This window comes from Pecten maximus, chromosome 4 (genome assembly GCF_902652985.1).
Source record: "Pecten maximus chromosome 4, xPecMax1.1, whole genome shotgun sequence".
Classification (NCBI taxonomy): Eukaryota; Metazoa; Mollusca; class Bivalvia; order Pectinida; family Pectinidae; genus Pecten; species Pecten maximus.
In genome coordinates, this window is record NC_047018.1 from 25,583,506 (window position 1) to 25,610,006 (window position 26,501).

At 40.9% G+C, this 26,501-nt stretch overlaps 1 protein-coding gene across 1 annotated transcript in view; it reads right to left on the bottom strand.

The window, feature by feature from the left end:
* Window positions 1-310: 310 nt before the first annotated feature.
* LOC117325609 (hillarin-like) overlaps window positions 311-26,501 on the bottom strand; it is a 48,818-nt gene continuing 22,627 nt past the window's right edge. Inside the window, exons 3-8 of the mRNA XM_033881953.1 lie at window positions 16,503-16,724; window positions 13,908-14,075; window positions 12,836-12,918; window positions 12,074-12,217; window positions 10,998-11,153; window positions 311-6,170 (exon numbers count right to left, since the gene is read on the bottom strand). Of these exons, the coding sequence (XP_033737844.1) occupies window positions 4,610-6,170; window positions 10,998-11,153; window positions 12,074-12,217; window positions 12,836-12,918; window positions 13,908-14,075; window positions 16,503-16,724 (2,334 nt within the window). The 3' untranslated portion in view covers window positions 311-4,609. The remainder of the gene's footprint in view (window positions 6,171-10,997; window positions 11,154-12,073; window positions 12,218-12,835; window positions 12,919-13,907; window positions 14,076-16,502; window positions 16,725-26,501) is intronic.

The window sequence follows — 26,501 nt, forward strand, 5'->3', positions numbered from 1 at the left end:
TAGAACAGGACAAAGGATGGAGTGTCATTCCCATATTAGGGCTTTAATGCTTCTAGGATTAAAATCTTCCAACAAAATATTTATTTATATGCTGCAGAAAAAGTGAGCGAGAGACCTGTTGCTATAACCCTGTGAATTCTACATTAGCAGGTGTCGAGCCGTTGATAAGTCTGTTGACATTACTTCTGTTTCCCATGTCGTATCTCCTCTTCTGGGATGCTGGTGATAGAACCCAATCAAGAATCATTAACCAGAAAGTTTTAATTTTGTCTCAATTTCTTATATGACTTAAACACAATTAAAAACAAAATCATGATACAGAAATCATTTTAATTAGCAAATAAGATGAACACATGAAGTACACTTGTACTTCAAAAGAAAGAAAACATGAAAAAGGAAATATAACACTAGGTGGTTTTATATCTTAAAGCCTGTTTCTCCATTTGGTAATAGATCAGATTCATTCCATTCTATTCATGGTTTATATATAAAATGTCTCGAATTACAAATGTATTTACAACATTTCAGTAAAAAGCTTTCACTTCAGGCAAAAGTAATAATTTTCTTACAATTCTTTTTCAATTTTCCTGGAAGTTCACAAACTAATTAGCAGACCAACAATTAAACTGTTAATGTATATAAATAATACTATTTATATATCGCCAGCTATATTGGGCTGACTTTGGTGCTCTATAATTTGTTATTCAACAATTACAACAGCACAAAATAAATTACACAAAGGAAGCTAGTGTTTAACACTGAAACTCATCTGTCTCCTTGTAGGACAGTAAGACACCACATCAATTGAAAAAAAATAAGGGCTGTAGAAAACATACATTTTGAACAGGAGGAAGCTGAAACGATATGAAGTTGTGCCAGATAGACAGTTAAAGCTTTATGTTTGACTGAAAAATTGGGTGACAGATCTAAGGATTGTGTGAAAAGCTCACTAAACATAACGAAGAGATCCTACTAAACAAACTATTCTCTCGATGAAGCTCATTCTACAGACTAAGTTACCTCTGAGAAAAATCAGGATATTTAATTGGTTTTTATTAGTAGCTATTGTAAATAACCTCAACAGAACAGATCAAATCTTTGGTCTGTCACTTACTGGTTTGTATACAAACAATAATATCAACATATGGTATCAACGATTTACAGTAATGCCCAGCATTTCATTCAAAAGGGGACTCTTTTTTCTCTATAATCCACACAATAACGAAATTATGATAAAGTAATGAATTATGAAGGAAAATTTTTCATACAATAGTTAGTATTTTAAAGCTTTATCGACCTGATGAAATGACAAATTTTAGTATGATTTGTCCGTATCGGATTGTTACCCTGCAGACTTTTCCTGGGAGGCTGGAAAAGCTATGTTTAGTACTGTTGCTGCTGGAGGACAGATCAGACTGGTGTGATGGGTATTACCGACATCAAATGTATGGTTTGAGGCAGAGCTGTATACACAAACGAAGGAAGTAACCCTAGAGATGACGGAGAACATCCCTCTTAATTACAGAGGTCCCATAATATCAACAATTAATATCATATTGGGGTAATTATCGTACTGGAATTATACGTTACAAGTTTGGACATGGATAAAAATGACGTCCATTCAAAAATATATAATAGTTTTCATATTATGAAGATTTCGTGATGCACAAGCACTTTATAATTGCTTATAGTTTGCGTCAATTAAGCCTGCTTGGTTGAATCAACAATTATACTGTGGTATATATACATCTATAATATAAAACAAACAAAACAATATACTTATCCTACAGTCATGGTGAGGATTATTAGTAAAACAATAACAGTAAAGATGATAACCATGTTACTCTTTCTACCTGTAATAGCTGTGTACACATCTACATGTATATAGTTAGATTCTATATTGTACCCTGTATCATTTACAAACCGGTATAAACCAGAACAACATCATAGCAAGTTCACACATTTATAATACATGCTGAACTAAAGTTGTCCCTTTCAAAAATATGTTCAAATGATCAGTTTTCCAATTTAAACAGGTGTCAAATTTGGACAGGTGCCCCAATTCAAACAGGTGTCCAATTTAGACAGGTTTATTTACTTTGGTTTCCACTTTGGACATGTTTTATTGTAAATATATCCCCATCACTATAATGTAGGATATATTTTTTTTAAATGTGGGTGGATATATAGAGATTCATATTTCCAGATAGTGAGTTTGGAGATCTACTGGTATACCATGTTTATAGTGAGTTTGGGTATCTACTGGTATACCATGTTTATAGTGAGTTTGGGTATCTACTGGTATACCACGTTTATAGTGAGTTTGGGTATCTACTGGTATACCATGTTTATAGTGAGTTTGGGTATCTACTGGTATACCATGTTTATAGTGAGTTTGGAGATCTACTGGTATACCATGTTTATAGTGAGTTTGGGTATCTACTGGTATACCACGTATATAGTGAGTTTGGGTATCTACTGGTATACCATGTTTATAGTGAGTTTGGGTATCTACTGGTATACCACGTTTATAGTGAGTTTGGGTATCTACTGGTATACCATGTTTATAGTGAGTTTGGAGATCTACTGGTATACCATGTTTATAGTGAGTTTGGGTATCTACTGGTATACCACGTTTATAGTGAGTTTGGAGATCTACTGGTATACCATGTTTATAGTGAGTTTGGGTATCTACTGGTATACCATGTTTATAGTGAGTTTGGGTATCTACTGGTATACCACGTTTATAGTGAGTTTGGGTATCTACTGGTATACCATGTTTATAGTGAGTTTGGGTATCTACTGGTATACCATGTTTATAGTGAGTTTGGAGATCTACTGGTATACCATGTTTATAGTGAGTTTGGAGATCTACTGGTATACCACGTATATAGTGAGTTTGGGTATCTACTGGTATACCATGTTTATAGTGAGTTTGGGTATCTACTGGTATACCATGTTTATAGTGAGTTTGGGTATCTACTGGTATACCACGTATATAGTGAGTTTGGGTATCTACTGGTATACCATGTTTATTTTGTTGTCCTCCTTCATGCTATGATTTTTGTATCCCAAACTCACTATCCTAGAAAACAAGGATAATTTCTTCCAATAGCAAAAATGTTACAACTGACTATCAATAAGGAAGTGATTTTTCCAGTATTAACAATGCATTTATTTGATATGATCACAATTTTACTTGGCACTCAAGCATATATGACTCTAACAACACAAAAAAACTACCAATATACATAATAACTGCTTAACATATTAACTTCTGTTAATTACATCCAGCACATTCCATTGCCATCATTATGAAATTTTGATTCAAAGTTGTAAATACATGTACATATTGTATATGTATATTCATCACAGTTCATTAAATTCCCTGTGTTTACTTAGCAAAGTGGAAGCAAAGTGTTCACTAATTATCCATGGCCTGTGCTATACATTTTACCAAAACATTTCAGTGTTTATAGCATTTACGACATAAAGTATGAATGTTAAAACAAAATTAACTGTTACATTTAGTTAGCCATTAATGATACAAAAGTACAAAAAATAAACACTCACAAGTAAAACACTTCATGAATTCTAACAAATTTAGTCACAAGTGAAATATCGGAGGATGCTCTTTATATGTATTCTTTTAACAAATAATCAAAAATAGAGCTGTATAGATCTAGACAGGCCGTCAAGGGCTCTGTGGAAGTCATAGTGATCAGGGGCATGCTCGTCAATGCAGACAAACCGATTCATCTGCTTTTAAATTTAATAATTTAGGCATACATCTTTACATTCCTGCAGATGTTAATATATAACAGGCCTTGAAAGTCTTTATGTCTAGGCTGGTAAAAAAAATTCACCAGGTCTGTCTGGGCCATTTCAAGAATTACTACCTCTGGTCCAACTGAATGATGAATGAAAATGGCCCTCGACTATTTACCAGCATATTCTGGAAAAAAGGCGAAAAGGAGCATAACTTTTATGGAATAGTTGCCCCTTATGGAATAGTTGAAAGAAATCTAACAATTTTTTTTATGTAGAGATTGAATAAATTTCCTTGTCAGCTAGTTATGTCAGCATGAACTAGTCGTCCATTAGCATACCCGCGGTATCTTTAGAAAGGTATGGCACATTTTATGGAAAGAAAATTTGTAAAGCACAAAAAATAAATACATTGGGTATGTCATTTCTACATCACAAAACTATATTTAAAGTAATGTGTCATAAAAGTAAAATATTGAAAAAATGTATTGACAAAAATATTTTTCAAATATAACAGCATCTCTACAAACATTATTTTGATTTCATGACAATGCAACACTTACGAAGATAACGTGTGATAACATGATACACAGGTGGAAGGAGATGGCTTTCTACGCGAGATTATACATAAAGGTTCTGGTTTCTAATATCATTTACATTTCAGGTATATAGGCATCAAGCACACATCACTTATACATCCAGGTATACACATCAATACCCTGCAGTCATAGAGGCATTTTGAATATTTGTTGTGTCGCTCATTCAATAAACTTCAATCCAAACAAATTTTACATTCAGTCTCACATTCAAATGTAAGAGTTACCTACAGAATCACTTGTATTTATTTTTTATCTTTGTCCGACTTCTTGAAAAGATTTTTTCTGAAAATTGAAGACGGTCTCCTCTCCTCTGGTTTTGCCGTTCCGTTGGATTCTTTGGAGCCCTTTTTATAGACGACTAAGAAGTTGTACACATTAGGAAAAGACTGATTATTGATATCCTTCTTTGTGGCAAAAAGAGACAACATGTAATTGCCAGGGACTGGGACGTTCACAAAAAGGCGAGTCTTGTGAGGATCAGCATCGTCTTTCACCATGGATACAAGTTCGTTCTTTTCTTCGTCGGGCTCCTTGAGGAACTGAAATGACAATGTCACCTTACTTGGTACAAACAAGTCGATGGTGCACTGATTTGATTCTGAGCAACTTATCTTTGGTTCCTTTGGTGACAGCAGCTTCAGGCCATATTCCTCAAAATGAGGTGTAGGTCCCCATTTCTCCTTCCTAGCAACTTGCTTTGGTTGGACTCTAGGAAGGTCCACAGGTTTGCTTACTTTTACACAGTTTAAGAGGAACTTAAAGGCATGTGACAGGGTGGTCGAATCTCCAGCCTCTTTAGGTCGCGCATAGACATCCAGACCAAACTGACCTGTCTGGGGAGGATTGACTCGCACCATCAGAGTATCACCGTCCACTGAAGAATGGACAAATGGATCCAATACCTTGCTTTCAAACACATTTGCTTTTAGTTTAGCAACAAAGTGAAGAGGTCGGGGAATCTTAGCATAGAGTTCAATGCCTTCATCAACATTGATGATTCCTGCCTTGGGATTATCTGGAGCGTCACCTAGCCCACTCTCCGAACTGCCACTGTCAGACAGCTTATCTGAGTTATCATTTGTGGATGTTTCTGCAGCCGTCTTACCGAGGTGTTTAAGTTGCTTCATTTGGATACCAAAATGTCTCTTTCCCTTCAATGGGCCCCATTCTCCCGAGGCACATTCGGGGAGAGGATGCATCTTACCAGACAATTCAGGGCAAGTCACTTTAAACTTGCAGGCACATTTCAAACGGAATGGTGAGATACCAGAACCAGAATCTTCTGAATTCCCAAATTTGTTGCTCTCTTCAATTTTGTTTGCAAAGACTTCAAAGAAGTAGTTTCCTGTTGTGGGAAGGTGTATACTAAACATGACAGTATTGTGGATCATTGTCTGAAAGACAAAACGTTCTAGGCTTGAACCCTTATAGGTGGTCTCCATCCTCTTCTCCTTTTCTGCAAATCGTAACTGATAATAGAACACCAAATCATTTTCTAAACTCTCTGGAATCTTGAGTTTGATGTCACATCCTCCTTTAGCAGAAGCATCCAAAATAGCAGTCATTCCATGGTCGAAATGCATTCCGAAATGAAAGAAGACAGAACGCACAAATGGAAGTGCTTCAAATTCTTCCTTTGTGATGGGGTTCTCCAGTAGCTGCCACTCAGGTTCCTTGGACCAGAATTCCTGGATGAACTCATCTGGATCAGTTAGGAAGTAATGTTCATCGTACTGGTAGCGGATCTGATCCTTGGACGATTTTTCCCTGTCCCTCTTCTTGTCTTTGTTCAACACCAGGTGCCTGTAAAAAGGACAGGTTGCTTCAGTTAATATCAACACAAAGCTGTGCATATATCTCTGGGTGTAGTACAGGCACTAGTTTATATTCTATAATGTAAACTTAATTATTTTTTAACAAAATTCTAACAGATTAGTTCATTGATTATTCATGTCAATATAAAATTGACTTAAACATTAGAAACACTGAAATGAGATAATTTTTCAAATATCTATAAGCTAGTGGTTTAAATTTGATTCAGAATATTTTATTAAGGTTTTATTGACCTCACAAATTCTTATTAACATTCAACATTCTCAAGCCTGTACAGTATAACATTTACCTCGCACCCCAGTTACACTGTATAAGTCTCCAGTCTGTACAGTACAACATTTCCCTCACGCCCTAGTTACACTGTATAAGTCTCCAGTCTGTACAGTACAACATTTACCTCGCGCCCCAGTTACACTGTATAAGTCTCCAGTAACAGTACAGTTCAACATTTACCTCACGCCCCAGTTACACTGTATAAGTCTCCAGTCTGTACAGTACAACATTTACCTCACGCCCCAGTTACACTGTATGTCTCCAGTCTGTACAGTACAACATTTACCTCGCGCCCCAGTTACACTGTATAAGTCTCCAGTCTGTACAGTACAACATTTACCTCACGCCCCAGTTACACTGTATGTCTCCAGTCTGTACAGTACAACATTTACCTCGCGCCCCAGTTACACTGTATGTCTCCAGTCTGTACAGTACATTTACCTCACGCCTCAGTTACACTGTATAAGTCTCCAGTCTGTACAGTACAACATTTACCTTGCGCCCCAGTTACACTGTATAAGTCTCCAGTCTGTACAGAACAACATTTACCTTGCGCCCTAGTTACACTGTATAAGTCTCCAGTCTGTACAGTACAACATTTACCTCACGCCCCAGTTACACTGTATAAGTCTCCAGTCTGTACAGTACAACATTTACCTCGCGCCCCAGTTACACTGTATAAGTCTCCAGTCTGTACAGTACAACATTTACCTCGCGCCCCAGTTACACTGTATAAGTCTCCAGTCTGTACAGTACAACATTTACCTCGCGCCCCAGTTACACTGTATAAGTCTCCAGTCTGTACAGTACAACATTTACCTCGCGCCCCAGTTACACTGTATAAGTCTCCAGTCTGTACAGTACAGCATTTACCTCGCGCCCCAGTTACACTGTATAAGTCTCCAGTCTGTACAGTACAATATTTACCTCGCGCCCCAGTTACACTGTATAAGTCTCCAATCTGTACAGTACATTTACCTCACGCCTCAGTTACACTGTATAAGTCTCCAGTCTGTACAGTACAACATTTACCTTGCGCCCCAGTTACACTGTATAAGTCTCCAGTCTGTACAGTACAACATTTACCTCGCGCCCCAGTTACACTGTATAGGTCTCCAGTCTGTACAGTACAACATTTACCTTGCGCCCCAGTTACACTGTATAGGTCTCCAGTCTGTACAGTACAACATTTACCTTGCGCCCCAGTTACACTGTATAGGTCTCTAGTCTGTACAGTACAACATTTACCTTGCGCCCCAGTAACACTGTATAGGTCTCCAGTCTGTACAGTACAACATTTACCTCGCGCCCCAGTTACACTGTATAGGTCTCCAGTCTGTACAGTACAACATTTACCTCACACCCCAGTTACACTGTATAAGTCTCCAGTCTGTACAGTACAACATTTACCTCGCGCCCCAGTTACACTGTATAAGTCTCCAGTCTGTACAGTACAACATTTACCTCGCGCCCCAGTTACACTGTATAAGTCTCCAGTCTGTACAGTACAACATTTACCTCACACCCCAGTTACACTGTATGTCTCCAGTCTGTACAGTACAACATTTACCTCGCGCCCCAGTTACACTGTATAAGTCTCCAGTCTGTACAGAACAACATCTACCTCGAGCCCCAGTTACACTGTATAAGTCTCCAGTCTGTACAGTACAACATTTACCTCGCGCCCCAGTTACACTGTATAAGTCTCCAGTCTGTACAGTACAACATTTACCTCACGCCCCAGTTACACTGTATGTCTCCAGTCTGTACAGTACAACATTTACCTCGCGCCCCAGTTACACTGTATAAGTCTCCAGTCTGTACAGTACAACATTTACCTCACGCCCCAGTTACACTGTATGTCTCCAGTCTGTACAGTACAACATTTACCTCGCGCCCCAGTTACACTGTATGTCTCCAGTCTGTACAGTACATTTACCTCACGCCTCAGTTACACTGTATAAGTCTCCAGTCTGTACAGTACAACATTTACCTTGCGCCCCAGTTACACTGTATAAGTCTCCAGTCTGTACAGAACAACATTTACCTTGCGCCCTAGTTACACTGTATAAGTCTCCAGTCTGTACAGTACAACATTTACCTCACGCCCCAGTTACACTGTATAAGTCTCCAGTCTGTACAGTACAACATTTACCTCGCGCCCCAGTTACACTGTATAAGTCTCCAGTCTGTACAGTACAACATTTACCTCACGCCCCAGTTACACTGTATAAGTCTCCAGTCTGTACAGTACAACATTTACCTCGCGCCCCAGTTACACTGTATAAGTCTCCAGTCTGTACAGTACAACATTTACCTTGCGCCCCAGTTACACTGTATAAGTCTCCAGTCTGTACAGTACAACATTTACCTCGCGCCCCAGTTACACTGTATAAGTCTCCAGTCTGTACAGTACAATATTTACCTCGCGCCCCAGTTACACTGTATAAGTCTCCAATCTGTACAGTACATTTACCTCACGCCTCAGTTACACTGTATAAGTCTCCAGTCTGTACAGTACAACATTTACCTTGCGCCCCAGTTACACTGTATAAGTCTCCAGTCTGTACAGTACAACATTTACCTCGCGCCCCAGTTACACTGTATAGGTCTCCAGTCTGTACAGTACAACATTTACCTTGCGCCCCAGTTACACTGTATAGGTCTCCAGTCTGTACAGTACAACATTTACCTTGCGCCCCAGTTACACTGTATAGGTCTCTAGTCTGTACAGTACAACATTTACCTTGCGCCCCAGTAACACTGTATAGGTCTCCAGTCTGTACAGTACAACATTTACCTCGCGCCCCAGTTACACTGTATAGGTCTCCAGTCTGTACAGTACAACATTTACCTCACACCCCAGTTACACTGTATAAGTCTCCATTCTGTACAGTACAACATTTACCTCGCGCCCCAGTTACACTGTATAAGTCTCCAGTCTGTACAGTACAACATTTACCTCGCGCCCCAGTTACACTGTATAAGTCTCCAGTCTGTACAGTACAACATTTACCTCACACCCCAGTTACACTGTATGTCTCCAGTCTGTACAGTACAACATTTACCTCGCGCCCCAGTTACACTGTATAAGTCTCCAGTCTGTACAGAACAACATCTACCTCGAGCCCCAGTTACACTGTATAAGTCTCCAGTCTGTACAGTACAACATTTACCTCGCGCCCCAGTTACACTGTATAAGTCTCCAGTCTGTACAGTACAACATTTACCTCGCGCCCCAGTTACACTGTATAAGTCTCCAGTCTGTACAGTACAACATTTACCTCGCGCCCCAGTTACACTGTATAAGTCTCCAGTCTGTACAGTACAACATTTACCTCGCACCCCAGTTACACTGTATAAGTCTCCAGTCTGTACAGTACAACATTTACCTCGCGCCCCAGTTACACTGTATAAGTCTCCAGTCTGTACAGTACAACATTTACCTCGCGCCCCAGTTACACTGTATAAGTCTCCAGTCTGTACAGTACAACATTTACCTCGCACCCCAGTTACACTGTATAAGTCTCCAGTCTGTACAGTACAACATTTACCTCACGCCTCAGTTACACTGTATAAGTCTCCAGTCTGTACAGTACAATATTTACCTCGCGCCCAAGTTACACTGTATAAGTCTCCAGTCTGTACAGTACAACATTTACCTCACGCCCCAGTTACACTGTATGTCTCCAGTCTGTACAGTACAACATTTACCTCGCGCCCCAGTTACACTGTATAAGTCTCCAGTCTGTACAGTACAACATTTACCTCACGCCCCAGTTACACTGTATAAGTCTCCAGTCTGTACAGTACAACATTTACCTCGCGCCCCAGTTACACTGTATAAGTCTCCAGTCTGTACAGTACAACATTTACCTCGCGCCCCAGTTACACTGTATAAGTCTCCAGTCTGTACAGTACAATATTTACCTCGCGCCCCAGTTACACTGTATAAGTCTCCAGTCTGTACAGTACAACATTTACCTCACGCCCCAGTTACACTGTATAGGTCTCCAGTCTGTACAGTACAACATTTACCTCGCGCCCCAGTTACACTGTATAAGTCTCCAGTCTGTACAGTACAATATTTACCTCGCGCCCCAGTTACACTGTATAAGTCTCCAGTCTGTACAGTACAACATTTACCTCACGCCCCAGTTACACTGTATAGGTCTCCAGTCTGTACAGTACAACATTTACCTCACGCCCCAGTTACACTGTATAAGTCTCCAGTCTGTACAGTACAACATTTACCTCATGCCCCAGTTACACTGTATAAGTCTCCAGTCTGTACAGTACAACATTTACCTCACGCCCTAGTTACACTGTATAAGTCTCCAGTCTGTACAGTACAACATTTACCTCGCGCCCCAGTTACACTGTATAAGTCTCCAGTCTGTACAGTACAACATTTACCTCGCGCCCCAGTTACACTGTATAAGTCTCCAGTCTGTACAGAACAACATCTACCTCGAGCCCCAGTTACACTGTATAAGTCTCCAGTCTGTACAGTACAACATTTACCTTGCGCCCCAGTTACACTGTATAAGTCTCCAGTCTCCATCTATAAGCACTGCATTCCATGTATTCTGGAAGGTGTCCGGCTGGATTTTCATCCCTGGTTCATACCCCACACTCTTGGAGTGACCTTTGATCTCAACACAATGCAGACCTGCATAGCTATAACATCAAAGAAATGGCATAAATACAATAAAACATATCCCTATAGAAACTTTAAATTGCTACCTGTCTAAAATGTATATCCTTGTACAACTTTTTACAGTAGAGCCTGTCAAAACTGACATTTTACAGTAGAACCTGTCTAATTTGACCTTTTACAGTATAGCGTGTCTAATCTGACCTTTTACAGTATAGCATGTCTTATCTGACACTGTTTACAATATAACCTGTCTAAACTGAAGCTGTTTACAATATAACCTGTATAAACTGAATCTGTTTATAGCATAACCTGTCTAAACCGACCTTTTACAGTATAGCCTGTATAAACTTACCTTTTACTGTATAGCCTGTATAAACTGACCTTTTACAGTAGAGCCTGTCTAAACTGACATTGTTTACAGTATAGCCTGTCTAATCTGACACTGTTTACAATATAGCCTGTCTAAACTGACCTTGTTTACAATAAAACCGGTCTAGACTTACTCTGTATAACTTGTCTAAACAGCCCAGTAAGATATTACAGAACAACCTTTGTTAACTTCATCAATCATTACAGAATCAGATAAAGATCTCGGTTGAGGCAATGTTAAGTACCTTATAGAACACATACTTGGCCATTTTACCCTGCTTCACAGAGTTAATATTATAATTTAGATAAAGATCCATCTGTAAAACCCGATAAAACTCCAGGTAAAGTTTGCCTGGGGTCACAAAACTAAACACCCTTTTTTCCTGTATGCTCTGTTCATGGTTTGTCATGTTTTATCACTTGCACCTTTAAATCATTCTGTATTGTATGAAAATCAATTTTACTTTAGTGATCAATATAATGATATAAAACATCTACCCAATTTCTTGACTTACTGGACAGGAAAATACACTGCTAGTGTTATAAAACAGAGTTGTCACGCATCACTTACCTGCACAGCCTCATGAATAGTACATGATAGGTTTCAGTGCCAAATTTGATCCCACGTAAAAGGCCCATGGGATTGTCAGTGCCCAAAGCTTGTTCAAATTCTATTATGTTGAGGTCTTTCACAGTCACCCATCGATACATAGCCCTGAGAAATAAATTGATATATAACGTTTTAAATTTCAATGATTTTAATTAATGCCAGTAATTTAAATCAATACTATACTGGTAATGCAACACTAAATATGAATTGATTTTAACTTGTGGAAGTCTAACACCAATATACAAACATTAATGGGATATTTATACCAGTGAGGTTGTAGGGACAGCAATAATCAGAATATTGTTTTCAAAATTCAGAGAGAGAGAAAGAGCAGGATGTTTTCTATAACATTAGTGATAAATAAAATCAATAGAGCATAGTCACATCGTATATAGTAGAAGTGGTATTACCATATTTACCCAGCAATTAGCCCATGTCTGGTAATAAGGCTTATCCAGCAATTAGCCCATGTCTGGTAATAAGGCTTATCCAGCAATTAGCCCATGTCTGGTAATAAGGCTAACTCTACCTATTGCAATACAATAGAAATGCCAACAAATGCTTTGCCCATTTTAGAGTCTGTCGCCCAACTTTGAGTCAGAAATAAGATGTTCAAAGCAACCCCGAGCCCAACCCTAGGGTTTATTTTAGGATATATATGGTAATATTCAATCATCAGTGTGTAGTGTATTATGTTTGTATTCAGTTTGTGAGGTAACTGACCTGACTTTCTCCAGATCGGATTTCAGGTTCTCAGTCAGTTGTTGTACCAACTCGGTATAAGTACACTGCTCATTTTCAGCCACCTGGAAAATAAAATATCACAAATGTTCTGGTATTATTTAAGAAATCCTAGAGGGATCTTGGCGCTCATTGAATGATCCATATCAGTCAAATGATCAGTCACACTTTCTTCAAAACATTTAATAACTTTATATAACACTATATAGCAGGAGCAACCTGCAATTATCAAAATCCAAGATGGCCACACTCTTTGTCATCCATATAGTTCTTTCAATCAGACTTGCATGCACAACCGGAGATAACCTCTGCATTTAAATTTGAGAAAGAAACACACAATAGCCATTTAGTATTTAAGAAATTGTTATTGAAGCTTCAATTGTCAAAATCCAAGATGGCTACCTGTTGGCCATGTTGTTGTCAGGTTGGTCCTATACATGGATATGCATAACTCGACTTGGCGGGACCACGGGAAATTTGAGAAAAAACCTCCAGTACTTTTAGAGATCAAGCATAAAAAAATTCAAGTGTCAAAATCCAAGATGGCTGCCTGTTGGCCATGTTGTTCTCTGATCGGTCCCATAATATAAGATGCACAACTTGGGACCAAGGAAAAACTACATTAAAATTTGAGAAAAATTACCAAGGGAAGATAACCAGCAAGAGGCCTAATGAGCCTGTATTGGTCACTTGGTATTCAATGCTGTTGGTAGTTTTATCTTACATTAGTGTACTTAAAGAGTGTCAAGGTAAGATTTTCTTCTGGATGAATTGGATCGTTATTGGAAGACCTTTTAACTAATTGTGACTACTAAGACCTTCACAGTAAGTGAAAGATGTCTGTCTGCAAAACAATTGTAAATGTTAGCACTCTAAGCATTGTTTTAAATGTGATATTTACCCGTGTAGTATTTGATTGGGTCAAGGTCATTTATTCAAAATAACATTACAGACTTTTACTTCAGCTTATTTCAGACCAAAATAATAAGACCTCTGACCAGCTTTAAGTTATTTAGAAAGGTCAATGAACAGGTTTGAACACAAATATTCCTACCTTGATAACATTCTCATCCAGTTCACTGAAGATTCCGACGTCCTCATAGAGTTCATTCTTGCGACATGACGGAGGTTTAGGAGACGGGAGATCTGAGGGAGGGAGGCCGAGAGCTTCGATTACCTCCTCCACCAGCTCCTCTTGTTCCTCGTGTCCATTTACTCCATTCTGTTACAAAAACACATGTCAGATCTTCTTGACAACCAGCACATTTTAATCATTGTAAAAAGGTTAGGGAATATTTTACATGAAATATAATGATTTATATCAAGTACATCAAAAGAGGTATCAAAATCTTTAAAGTTGTGGGGTTTGCAATTTACTTCAAAAACATAATTGATTAACTGCTAATGAATACAAAAAAAAACCCCATCTACATTTATATTGCATTAATATCATTAAATGTTTATATTTCATAGAAAAATTCCACATCCCACAGTTAGTCCCTCTACTTACTGTTTCCTGGGTGATCTCTCGACCCCACATTCGGTATAAGTCCCTGTACCTATTGTTTCCTGGGTGATCTTCCGACCCCACAGTCGGTATATAAGTCCCTGTTCCTACCGTTTCCTGTGTGATCTCCCCACCCCACAGTCGGTATATAAGTCCCTGTTCCTACCGTTTCCTGTGTGATCTCCCCACCCCACAGTCGGTATATAAGTCCCTGTTCCTACCGTTTCCTGTGTGATCTTCCCACCCCACATTCGGTATATAAGTCCCTGTTCCTACCGTTTCCTGTGCGATCTCCCCACCCCACAGTCGGTATATAAGTCCCTGTTCCTACCGTTTCCTGTGCGATCTCCCCACCCCACAGTCGGTATATAAGTCCCTGTTCCTACCGTTTCCTGTGTGATCTCCCCACCCCACAGTCGGTATATAAGTCCCTGTTCCTACCGTTTCCTGTGTGATCTCCCCACCCCACAGTCGGTATATAAGTCCCTGTTCCTACTGTTTCCTGTGTGATCTCCCCACCCCACAGTCGGTATATAAGTCCCTGTTCCTACCGTTTCCTGTGCGATCTCCCCACCCCACAGTCGGTATATAAGTCCCTGTTCCTTCCGTTTCCTGTGCGATCTCCCCACCCCACAGTCGGTATATAAGTCCCTGTTCCTACTGTTTCCTGGGTGATCTCCCCACCCCACAGTCGGTATATAAGTCCCTGTTCCTACCGTTTCCTGTGCGATCTCCCCACCCTACAGTCGGTATATAAGTCCCTGTTCCTATCGTTTCCTGTGTGATCTCCCCACCCCACAGTCGGTATATAAGTCCCTGTTCCTACCGTTTCCTGGGTGATCTCCCCACCCCACAGTCGGTATATAAGTCCCTGTTCCTACCGTTTCCTGTGCGATCTCCCCACCCCACAGTCGGTATATAAGTCCCTGTTCCTATCGTTTCCTGTGTGATCTCCCCACCCCACAGTCGGTATATAAGTCCCTGTTCCTACCGTTTCCTGGGTGATCTCCCCACCCCACAGTCGGTATATAAGTCCCTGTTCCTACTGTTTCCTGTGTGATCTCCCCACCCCACAGTCGGTATATAAGTCCCTGTTCCTACCGTTTCCTGTGCGATCTCCCCACCCCACAGTCAGTATATAAGTCCCTGTTCCTAACATTTCCTGTGTGATCTCCCCACCCCACAGTCGGTATATAAGTCCCTGTTCCTACCGTTTCCTGTGTGATCTCCCCACCCCACAGTCGGTATAAGTCCCTGTTCCTACCATTTCCTGTGTGATCTCCCCACCCCACAGTCGGTATATAAGTCCCTGTTCCTACCATTTCCTGTGCGATCTCCCCACCCCACAGTCGGTATATAAGTCCCTGTTCCTACCGTTTCCTGTGTGATCTCCCCACCCCACAGTCGGTATATAAGTCCCTGTTCCTACCGTTTCCTGTGCGATCTCCCCACCCCACAGTCGGTATATAAGTCCTTGTACCTATTGTTTCCTGTGTGATCTCCCCACCCCACAGTCGGTATAAGTCCCTGTTCCTACCGTTTCCTGTGTGATCTCCCCACCCCACAGTCGGTATATAAGTCCCTGTTCCTACCATTTCCTGTGTGATCTCCCCACCCCACAGTCGGTATATAAGTCCCTGTTCCTACCGTTTCCTGTGTGATCTTCCCACCCCACATTCGGTATATAAGTCCCTGTTCCTACCGTTTCCTGTGCGATCTCCCCACCCCACAGTCGGTATATAAGTCCCTGTTCCTACCGTTTCCTGTGCGATCTCCCCACCCCACAGTCGGTATATAAGTCCCTGTTCCTACCGTTTCCTGTGTGATCTCCCCACCCCACAGTCGGTATATAAGTCCCTGTTCCTACCATTTCCTGTGCGATCTCCCCACCCCACAGTCGGTATATAAGTCCCTGTTCCTACTGTTTCCTGTGTGATCTCCCCACCCCACAGTCGGTATATAAGTCCCTGTTCCTACCGTTTCCTGTGTGATCTCCCCACCCCACAGTCGGTATATAAGTCCCTGTTCCTACCATTTCCTGTGTGATCTCCCCACCCCACAGTCGGTATATAAGTCCTTGTACCTATTGTTTCCTGTGTGATCTCCCCACCCCACAGTCGGTATATAAGTCCCTGTTCCTACCGTTTCTTGTGCGATCTCCTCCACAATCTCCTGTTTGATCTCTTCCTTTTTAGCAGCCAGTAAATCCAGCATCTGTTTGCTCTGTCGTGCCACCATAGTTGATGTCACTTTCTGTTCCTTCTCTCGAATCCTCATTGTCATCGATTCACGCTTCTTGTTTCTCTTTTCATTAATGCTAAACTCCAAGTCCTTCCGTTGGTTTTCAAAATGCAGCGTCATTTGCTAGAAAAGAAGTAATGTTACTGTAATTGTTTGGCGATTTAATGAATAAATAGACAAATTATATGTGGAATTTTCTACAAAAGAAAAACAATGTGAGCAGAGTCTTGCATACCAAATATTCCTAACCCAACCTTACACACAGTATTCTGTATGTGTGTGTGGTCAGTGACATTTACACACAGTATTCTGTATGTGTGTGTGGTCAGTGACATTTACACACAATATTCTGTATGTGTGTGTTGTGGGCGACATTTACACAGTGTTCTGTATGTTTGGTGTTGTGCGGCGGTGACATTTACACACAGTATTCTGTATGTGTGTGTTATGGGTGACATTTACACAGTATTCTGTATGTGTGTGTTGTGGGTTACATTTACACACAATATTCTGTATGTGTGTGTTGTGAGTGACATTTATACACAGTATTCTGTATATGTGTGTTATGGGTGACATTTACACACAGTATTCTGTATGTGTGTGTGGTCAGTGATATTTATACACAGTATTCTGTATGTTTGGTGGTCTGGATGACATTTATACACAGTATTCTGTATGTGTGTGCTGTGGGTGACATTTACACACAGTATTCTATATATGTGTGTTGTGGGCGACATTTACACACAGTATTCTGTATGTGTGTGTTGTGGGCGACATTTACACAGTATTCTGTATGTTTGGTGTTCTGGGTGACATTTACACACAGTATTCTGTATGTGTGTGTTGTGGGCGACATTTACACAGTATTCTGTATGTTTGGTGTTCTGGGTGACGTTTACACACAGTATTCTGTATGTGTGTGTTGTGGGTGACATTTACACACAGTATTCTGTATGTGTGTGTTGTGGGCGACATTTACACACAATATTCTGTATGTGTGTGTTGTGGGTGACATTTACACACAGTATTCTGTATGTTTGGTGTTCAGTCGACAGTTACTGTATACACACAATATTATCAGTGTATGTAGCAGGTGGTATTTACTAAAATACATGAAATGTTCATATCTGTTTGTGTTTTTACAATCCATCATATGTTCACAGATTTTACCCATTATAGTGAGTAAAACACCGTACGGAATGTCAGTTTAAATTTATATTGACCATATTCCCACACAGAAATTCAATACTTTAGTATGTATACAACAGGCAGGGCTGAAAATAGACACACACACAAACATGATCTCATGTGGTAACCTGTTTTCTAAAGTTATGATATAATCCAAGTAACTACATTCTAAAGGCAAACACAATCTCACTTAATTAACTCGGACTCATACAACATCATTCCAAAGGTATTTCTGTCAAGCCTAGACATTCTAGCTTCCAACCATTTCTTACTACTACCACTCTGATTTTACACTGCAATTTATATTACTATTACGGACAAAATATTAATACAAATATTTGAACAATTCTAAAATGTTCCATATCATTACCAATGCAAGTTTCCACTGATAGAACGAGATGTACATATTGAACCTTATAAATTACATAATTAAAAAAATAATTCCTCCACCCAAGACTCAGATATTTTGAGATATAAGATTTTGAGCCAAGTGGACTTTTTATTAAGAAAGTAACCTGTTTTCTGTGTTATTTAGCATCTAAACTTGTACAATTCCATGTAAAACACCAGTTCTTTACACCTTTACTTCCCAAAATACCGCTACCCATTTTTAAAACTTAGCAGTCCAGTTCCACCAAGTTCTTGGTCAGCAGATTCTATTGAGTTTAATAATAATATACATGATGTATTGGAACACACATCTTATATATATGTACATGTATTTTAAAAAATATTTGATTTAGCAACTTATGCATGTTCCTTGAAAGGTATTGTACGCAAACGTGGATGATTTTGTTTAGCTTTTGTTTATTTCATAAAGAAGTCAGACAAGAACTTTTATTGTACCACGATATGAAATCCTATCCTCTTATCTGATTATCTGGTTCTCCCTGTTGACCCGTAATGACTGTCTGCAATAACAAGAGGCCCATGGGCCTTAACGGTCATCTGACTCAAAATTAAAGACCCTTATACTATTGTAGTATGCATTCTCTGTAGCGAGTAAAGTGGCACTGTTGGCCATGGCGGCCATCTTGGATTTCTGACCGACCTGAAAAATAGCAACACTAGGTCAAGACCATCTCAGGATCATTTCTGGTAAGTTAGAGCTAAATCCCACTGATGGACTTTGAGAAGAAGTTTTAAATAGGTGTTGTTAAGGAAGAACCATGATTGTGCAATCATGTTACAAAATGGCCGCCGTGGCTGCCATGTCAAATTTTTTAAGAGGCCGAAAAATTAAAACACTTTGTTGGCTCTCCTTCCTTAACATCCACACCAATTTCCAGCTCAATGGCACCAGTGGAACTGGGGAAGAGGTTTAAAATGTGTTTTTCAAGATGGCTGCCATGGTGGCCATCTTGGATTTCTGACTGACCCGATAAATAACAACACTTGGTCAGGATCATTTCTGGTAAGTTAGAGCTGAATCCCACTGATGGAATTTGAGAAGTTTGAAATAAGTGTTATTAAGAAGAACCATGATTGCGCAATCATGTTGCAAAATGGCCACCGTGGCTGCCATGTCAAAGTTTTTACGGGGCCGAAAAATAACAACACTTTGTTGCCTCTCCTTCCTTAACATCCTCACCAATTTCCAGCTCAATGGCATGAGTGGAACTGGAAAAGAAGTTTAAAATGTGTTTTTCAAGATGGCTGCCATGGCGGCCATCTTGGATTTCTGACTGACCCGATAAATAACAACACTTGGCTAGGACCATCTCAGGATCATTTCTGGTAAGTTAGAGCAGAATCACACTGGTGGAATTTGAGAAGAAGTTTTAAATAGGTGTAGTTAAGGAAGAACCATGATTGCGCAATCATGTTACAAAATGGCCACCGTGGCTGCCATGTCAAAGTTTTTATGGGGCCGAAAAATAACAACACTTTGTTGCCTCTCCTTCCTTAATATCCTCACCAATTTCCAGCTCAATGGCACCAGTGGAACTGGGGAAGAAGTTTAAAATGTGTTTTTCAAGATGGCTGCCATGGTGGCCATCTTGGATTTCTGACTGACCCGATAAATAACAACACTTGGTCAGGATCATTTCTGGTAAGTTAGAGCTGAATCCCACTGATGGAATTTGAGAAGAAGTTTGAAATAAGTGTTATTAAGAAGAACCATGATTGCGCAATCATGTTACAAAATGGCCACCGTGGCTGCCATGTCAAAGTTTTTATGGGGCCGAAAAATAACAACACTTTGTTGCCTCTCCTTCCTTAACATCCTCACCAATTTCCAGCTCAATGGCATGAGTGGAACTGGAAAAGAAGTTTAAAATGTGTTTTTCAAGATGGCTGCCATGGCGGCCATCTTGGATTTCTGACTGACCCGATAAATAACAACACTTGGCTAGGACCATCTCAGGATCATTTCTGGTAAGTTAGAGCAGAATCACACTGGTGGAATTTGAGAAGAAGTTTTAAATAGGTGTAGTTAAGGAAGAACCATGATTGCGCAATCATGTTACAAAATAGCCACCATGGCTGCCATGTCAAAGTTTTTACGGGGCCGAAAAATAACAACACTTTGTTGCCTCTCCTTCCTTAATATCCTCACCAATTTCCAGCTCAATGGCACCAGTGGAACTGGAGAAGAAGTTTAAAATGTGTTTTTCAAGATGGCTGCCATGGCGGCCATCTTGGATTTCTGACCTGACCCTGATAAATAACAACACTTGGTCAGGACCATCTCAGGATCATTTCTGGTAAGTAGAGCTGAATCCCACTGATGGTAATTTGAGAAGAAGTTTGAAATAGGTGTTAGTTAAGAAGAACCATGATTGCGCAATCATGTTACAAAATAGCCACCATGGCTGCCATGTCAAAGTTTTTAAGGGGCCGAAAAATAACAACACTTTGTTGCCTCTCCTTCCTTAATATCCTCACCAATTTCCAGCTCAATGGCACCAGTGGAACTGGAGAAGAAGTTTAAAATGTGTTTTTCAAGATGGCTGCCATGGCGGCCATCTTGGATTTCTGACCGACCTGAAAATAACAACACTTGGTCAGGACCATCTCAGGATCATTTCTGGTAAGTAAGAGCTGAATCCCACTGATGGTATTTGAGAAGAAGTTTGAAATAGGTGTTGTTCAGAAGAACAATGATTGCGCAATCATGTTACAAAATGGCCACCGTGGCTGCCATGTCAAAGTTTTTACGAGGCCGAAAAATAACAACACTTTGTTGCCTCTCCTTCCTTAACATCCTCACCAATTTCCAGCTCAATGGCATGAGTGGAACTGGAAAAGAAGTTTAAAATGTGTTTTTCAAGATGGCTGCCATGGCGGCCATCTTGGATTTCTGACTGACCCGATAAATAACAACACTTGGCTAGGACCATCTCAGGATCATTTCTGGTAAGTTAGAGCAGAATCACACTGGTGGAATTTGAGAAGAAGTTTTAAATAGGTGTAGTTAAGGAAGAACCATGATTGCGCAATCATGTTACAAAATAGCCACCATGGCTGCCATGTCAAAGTTTTTACGGGGCCGAAAAATAACAACACTTTGTTGCCTCTCCTTCCTTAATATCCTCACCAATTTCCAGCTCAATGGCACCAGTGGAACTGGAGAAGAAGTTTAAAATGTGTTTTTCAAGATGGCTGCCATGGCGGCCATCTTGGATTTCTGACCGACCTGAAAAATAACAACACTTGGTCAGGACCATCTCAGGATCATTTCTGGTAAGTAAGAGCTGAATCCCACTGATGGTATTTGAGAAGAAGTTTGAAATAGGTGTTGTTCAGAAGAACAATGATTGCGCAATCATGTTACAAAATGGCTGCCGTGGCTGCCATGTCAAAGTTTTTACGAAGCCGAAAAATAACAACACTTTATTGGCTCTCCTTCCTTAACATCCTCACCAATTTCCAGCTCAATGGCATGAGTGGAACTGGAGAAGAAGTTTAAAATGTGTTTTTCAAGATAGTTGCCGTGGCGGCCATCTTGGATTTCTGACCGACCTGAAAAATAACAACACTTCTTCAGGACCATCCCAGCATCATTTCAGGCAAGTTTCAGCTCAATCTGACTAGTGGAACTTGAGAAGAAGTTTAAAATGTGTTTTCAAGATGGCGGCTGTGGCGGCCATCTTGGATTTCAGACCAACCCGAAAAATAACAACACTTGGTCAGGACCATCCCAGCATCATTTCAGGCAAGTTTCAGCTCAATCCCACTGGTGGAACTTGAGAAGAAGTTTGAAATGTGAAAAGTTTACGCACGGCGGACGGCGCGTCCGCCGCACGGCGGACGGCGCACGACGACGGACGAAACATGATGACTATAGGTCATCCTGACCCTTCGGGTCAGATGACCTAAAAAGGCAACAGCAATCTTCCTTAGATATTCTAACTTTAACAAAACACTTTCTTTGACTTCTATCATACCATTCTATTTTAACAAAAGAATTTTTGGCATGTTGGACAATCATTGGAAGTGCTGATTTAAAGGTCAATTTGAAATAAAATATGTACGTATCTGGTATATTTACATTTCGAAGCACAATTTAGTCTTGTTTTCCATTATGTATTTTTTCATGTGTATCGTACATTGACTATCAATAAAAGTTTCTCATGATTATCAATTTCAAGACATTTTCTTTGTCTACCTGATTTAAAGATGGTACAGTCCATCTGAATGAGGTTGTATCCTGACTTCTCATTAGTCAGAACTATATATAGTCTTCTAATTTACTGCTGTATTTCACACCATCGGCACAAATAACTTACAGAGAGCTAAATATAGAAACTACTTTAATTATAGATGAAGTCTTATCATCCCACCTGTTTCAATATACTATGCATCAGTATTAGGGTTATGCATGAATGATTATTAGAGACACTTCTCAGGTAAATAATTATTATCATGTGTATAAATAGATCTGGTTATCTAAAAATAACATACATTTTCGTCAGTTTTTAAATAATAAGCATTGAAAGCTAATTTTATGGATTAAAGAATCTGGAACATGGAAGTTGAAAGGTTTTGGAGGTGGAGGAAAACCGGACTACCCGGAGAAAAACCACCGGCCTACGGTCAGTACCTGGCAGCTGCCCCACGTAAGTTTCGAACTCGCAACCCAGAGGTGGAGGGCTAGTGATAAAGTGTCGTGACACCTTAACCACTCGGCCACCGCGGCCCCTTACTGAACAAGTATCTAGTCAACTGAACAAAGTCACATGTTAAGGTGGACAGAACCCTATCATATAATGTATCTTATCCTTACTTTTATAATATACATTTTAGGACGTGCCAGGTTTTGGAGGTGGAGGTAAGCCGGAGGCTGATGTGATGGCTAGTACATACGAATTAGAGGGCTGGCGCTTTATGATGGAACATCATGTCATCCATTTTTGAAGAAGTAGAAATATATTATCGTTGACCCTTGTTCACTTTCCATATGTATGCTAAAGTCTTGGTTTGGTCTAGCGTTGGGTATATCTTACATGAATGTGGTACATTTTCACTGTAACATTACGGTCCAAAACCGTGTGATGTTTGTACGATATACTGAGGTCTGTTGAACATGGGCTGGAATTCTAAATTTCCATTGTCTCATCACAAGATGTCTGTACTATAAATATACATGTATCTACTTCACCATTGTTGTCAAAAACAATGAATATCAATTTTGTTGTAATTATTGAAATGAAGGAAATTAACGTCCAAATGAATACTCCAAAACATATGACATCATCCATCATATTGATTCATTGATCTTTATTTTGTTCACCATTTAACGAGATTGACAGATCTCATTAATTGCTCCACAGTCCAGGTATCCACCCAGCCAGGTTGTACATCAATACTAGATGAGTGGATCTTCATTAGCTGTATGATGGAGCCACCATCACCATTGGGAGTTTAATAGTCTTTTCATTTAAGGAGTGGGGAAAGGAGGCTTCGTCAGTTTACATGTCAAAATCTACTTGACTAACTCGAACAAGACACCCTACCTGTGTAATGAGCTGATGGGCATGCAAGCAAGGATTATACAAATACACAAAAATTTCAAGGGTGATAAGATTCCTGTCATCACATAACTGCATACTTCAACATATTTGTCTGATTATCAATATAACTGCTAGAAAAACATCACTGAAGGAGATTTGTCAACAAATTTTTAAAACTGTACTTCCATTTTGAAAATTTCAGAAACACAACGATTATCTTGAAAAAGATCTGACAGATAAAATTGCTTTTAAGTTTAATATTGGGCTTGCATGACCCCATCTCATTTTAAAACTTTAATGTGGATCTGTGCCTGTAAATAACTTTAATACCCCTGAACTTCTCTGGAATGTGTACGGTCAATACATTCTACTCCGTATACCATTCAGAACACTCATCCTCGTCCGTATTATTGATGAGTGTTACATAAAAAACACTCTCCTTGACTGAACTGGTTTTATTGTCTCTAAGAAGAGTTTTTACAGAAGTGTTATGTGTAAAAGTGATCTACTACCGACCCTACCTTCCATTACCCACTACCGACTCTACCTTCCATTCCCCACTACCAACTCTACCTTCCATTCCCCACTACCGACCCTAACTTCCATTCCCCACTACCAACCCTACCTTCCATTCACCACTACCGACTCTACCTTCCATTCCCCAACTACCGACCCTACCTTCCATTCACCACTACCAACCCTACCTTCCATTCACCACTACCGACTCTACCTTCCATTCCCCACTACCGACTCTACCTTCCATTCACCACTACCGACTCTACCTTCCATTCCCCACTACCGACTCTACCTTCCATTCCAACTACCGACCCTACCTTCCATTCCCCACTACCGACCCTACCTTCCATTCCCCACTACCGACTCTACCTTCCATTCCCCACTACCGACTCTACCTTCCATTCCCCACTACCGACTCTACCTTCCATTCCCCAATACTGACCCTAACTTCCATTCACCACTACTGACTCTACCTTCCATTCCCCACTACCGACCCTACCTTCCATTCACCACTACCAACCCTACCTTCCATTCCCCACTACCAACTCTACCTTCCATTCCCCACTACCGACCCTACCTTCCATTCCCACTACCAACTCTACCTTCCATTCCCCACTACCGACTCTACCTTCCATTCCCCACTACCGACTCTACCTTCCATTCCCCACTACCGACTCTACCTTCCATTCCCCACTACCGACTCTACCTTCCATTCCCCACTACCGACCCTACCTTCCATTCCCCACTACCGACCTCTACTTCCATTCCCACTACCGACCCTAATTCCATTCCCCACTCCCACTACCGACTCTAACCTTCATTCCCCACTACCGACTCTACCTTCCAATTCACCACTACCGACGCTACCTTCCATTCCCCACTACCGACTCGACCTTCCATTTCCCACTACCGACTCTAACCTTCCATTCCCCACTACCCGACTCCTACCTTCCATCCCCACTACACCGACCCTAACCTTCCATTCCCCACTACCGACTCTACCTTCCATTCCCACTACCCAACGCTACCTTCCATTCCCCACTACCGACCTCTACTTCCATTCCCACTACCGACCTCTAACCTTCCATTCCCCACTACCGACTCTACCTTCCATTCCCACTACCCGACTCTACCTTCCTTCCCCACTACCGACTCTACTTCCATTCCCCACATGCCCCACTACCGACTCTACCTTCCATTCCCCACTACCGACTCTACATTCCATTCCCACCACTACCTGACCTACCTTCCATTCCCCACTACCGACTCTACCTTCCATTCCCCACTACCAACTCTACCTTCCCTTCCCCACTACCGACCCTACCTTCCATTCCCCACTACCGACCCTACCTTCCATTCCCCACTACCGACCCTACCTTCCATTCCCCACTACCGACTCTACCTTCCATTCCCCACTACCGACTCTACCTTCCATTCCCCACTACCAACTCTACCTTCCATTCCCACTACCGACCCTACCTTCCATTCCCCACTACCGACTCTACCTTCCATTCCCCACTACCGACCCTAACTTCCATTCCCCACTACCGACCCTACCTTCCATTCCCCACTACCGACTCTACCTTCCATTCCCCACTACCGACCCTACCTTCCATTCCCACTACCGACTCTACCTTCCATTCCCCACTACCGACTCTACCTTCCATTCCCACTACCGACCCTACCTTCCATTCCCCCCACTACTACCGACCCTAACCCTTTCCCTCCCACTACCGACCCTACCTTCCATTCCCCACCACCGACTCTACCTTCCATTCCCCACTACCGACCCTACCTTCCATTCCCCACTACCGACCCTACCTTCCATTCCCCACTACCGACTCTACCTTCCATTCCCCACTACCGACCCTAACTTCCATTCCCCACATTCCCCACTACCGACCCTACCTTCCATTCCCCACTACCGACTCTACCTTTCATTCCCCACTACCGACTCTACCTTCCATTCCCCACTACCGACCCTAACTTCCATTCCCCCACCTACGACCTCTACCTTCCATTCCCCACTACCGACTCTACCTTCCATTCCCCACTACCGACCCTACCTTCCATTCCCCACTACCGACCCTACCTTCAATTCCCCACTACCGACCCTAACTTCCATTTCCCCCACTACCGACCCCACTTTTATCAACACCTTTAAACATACCTGAAGTAGGACTGGCCAGATCATTGATTAGTAGTCAGTGTAGTATTTGTACAGAAACCAGTGAGTTTA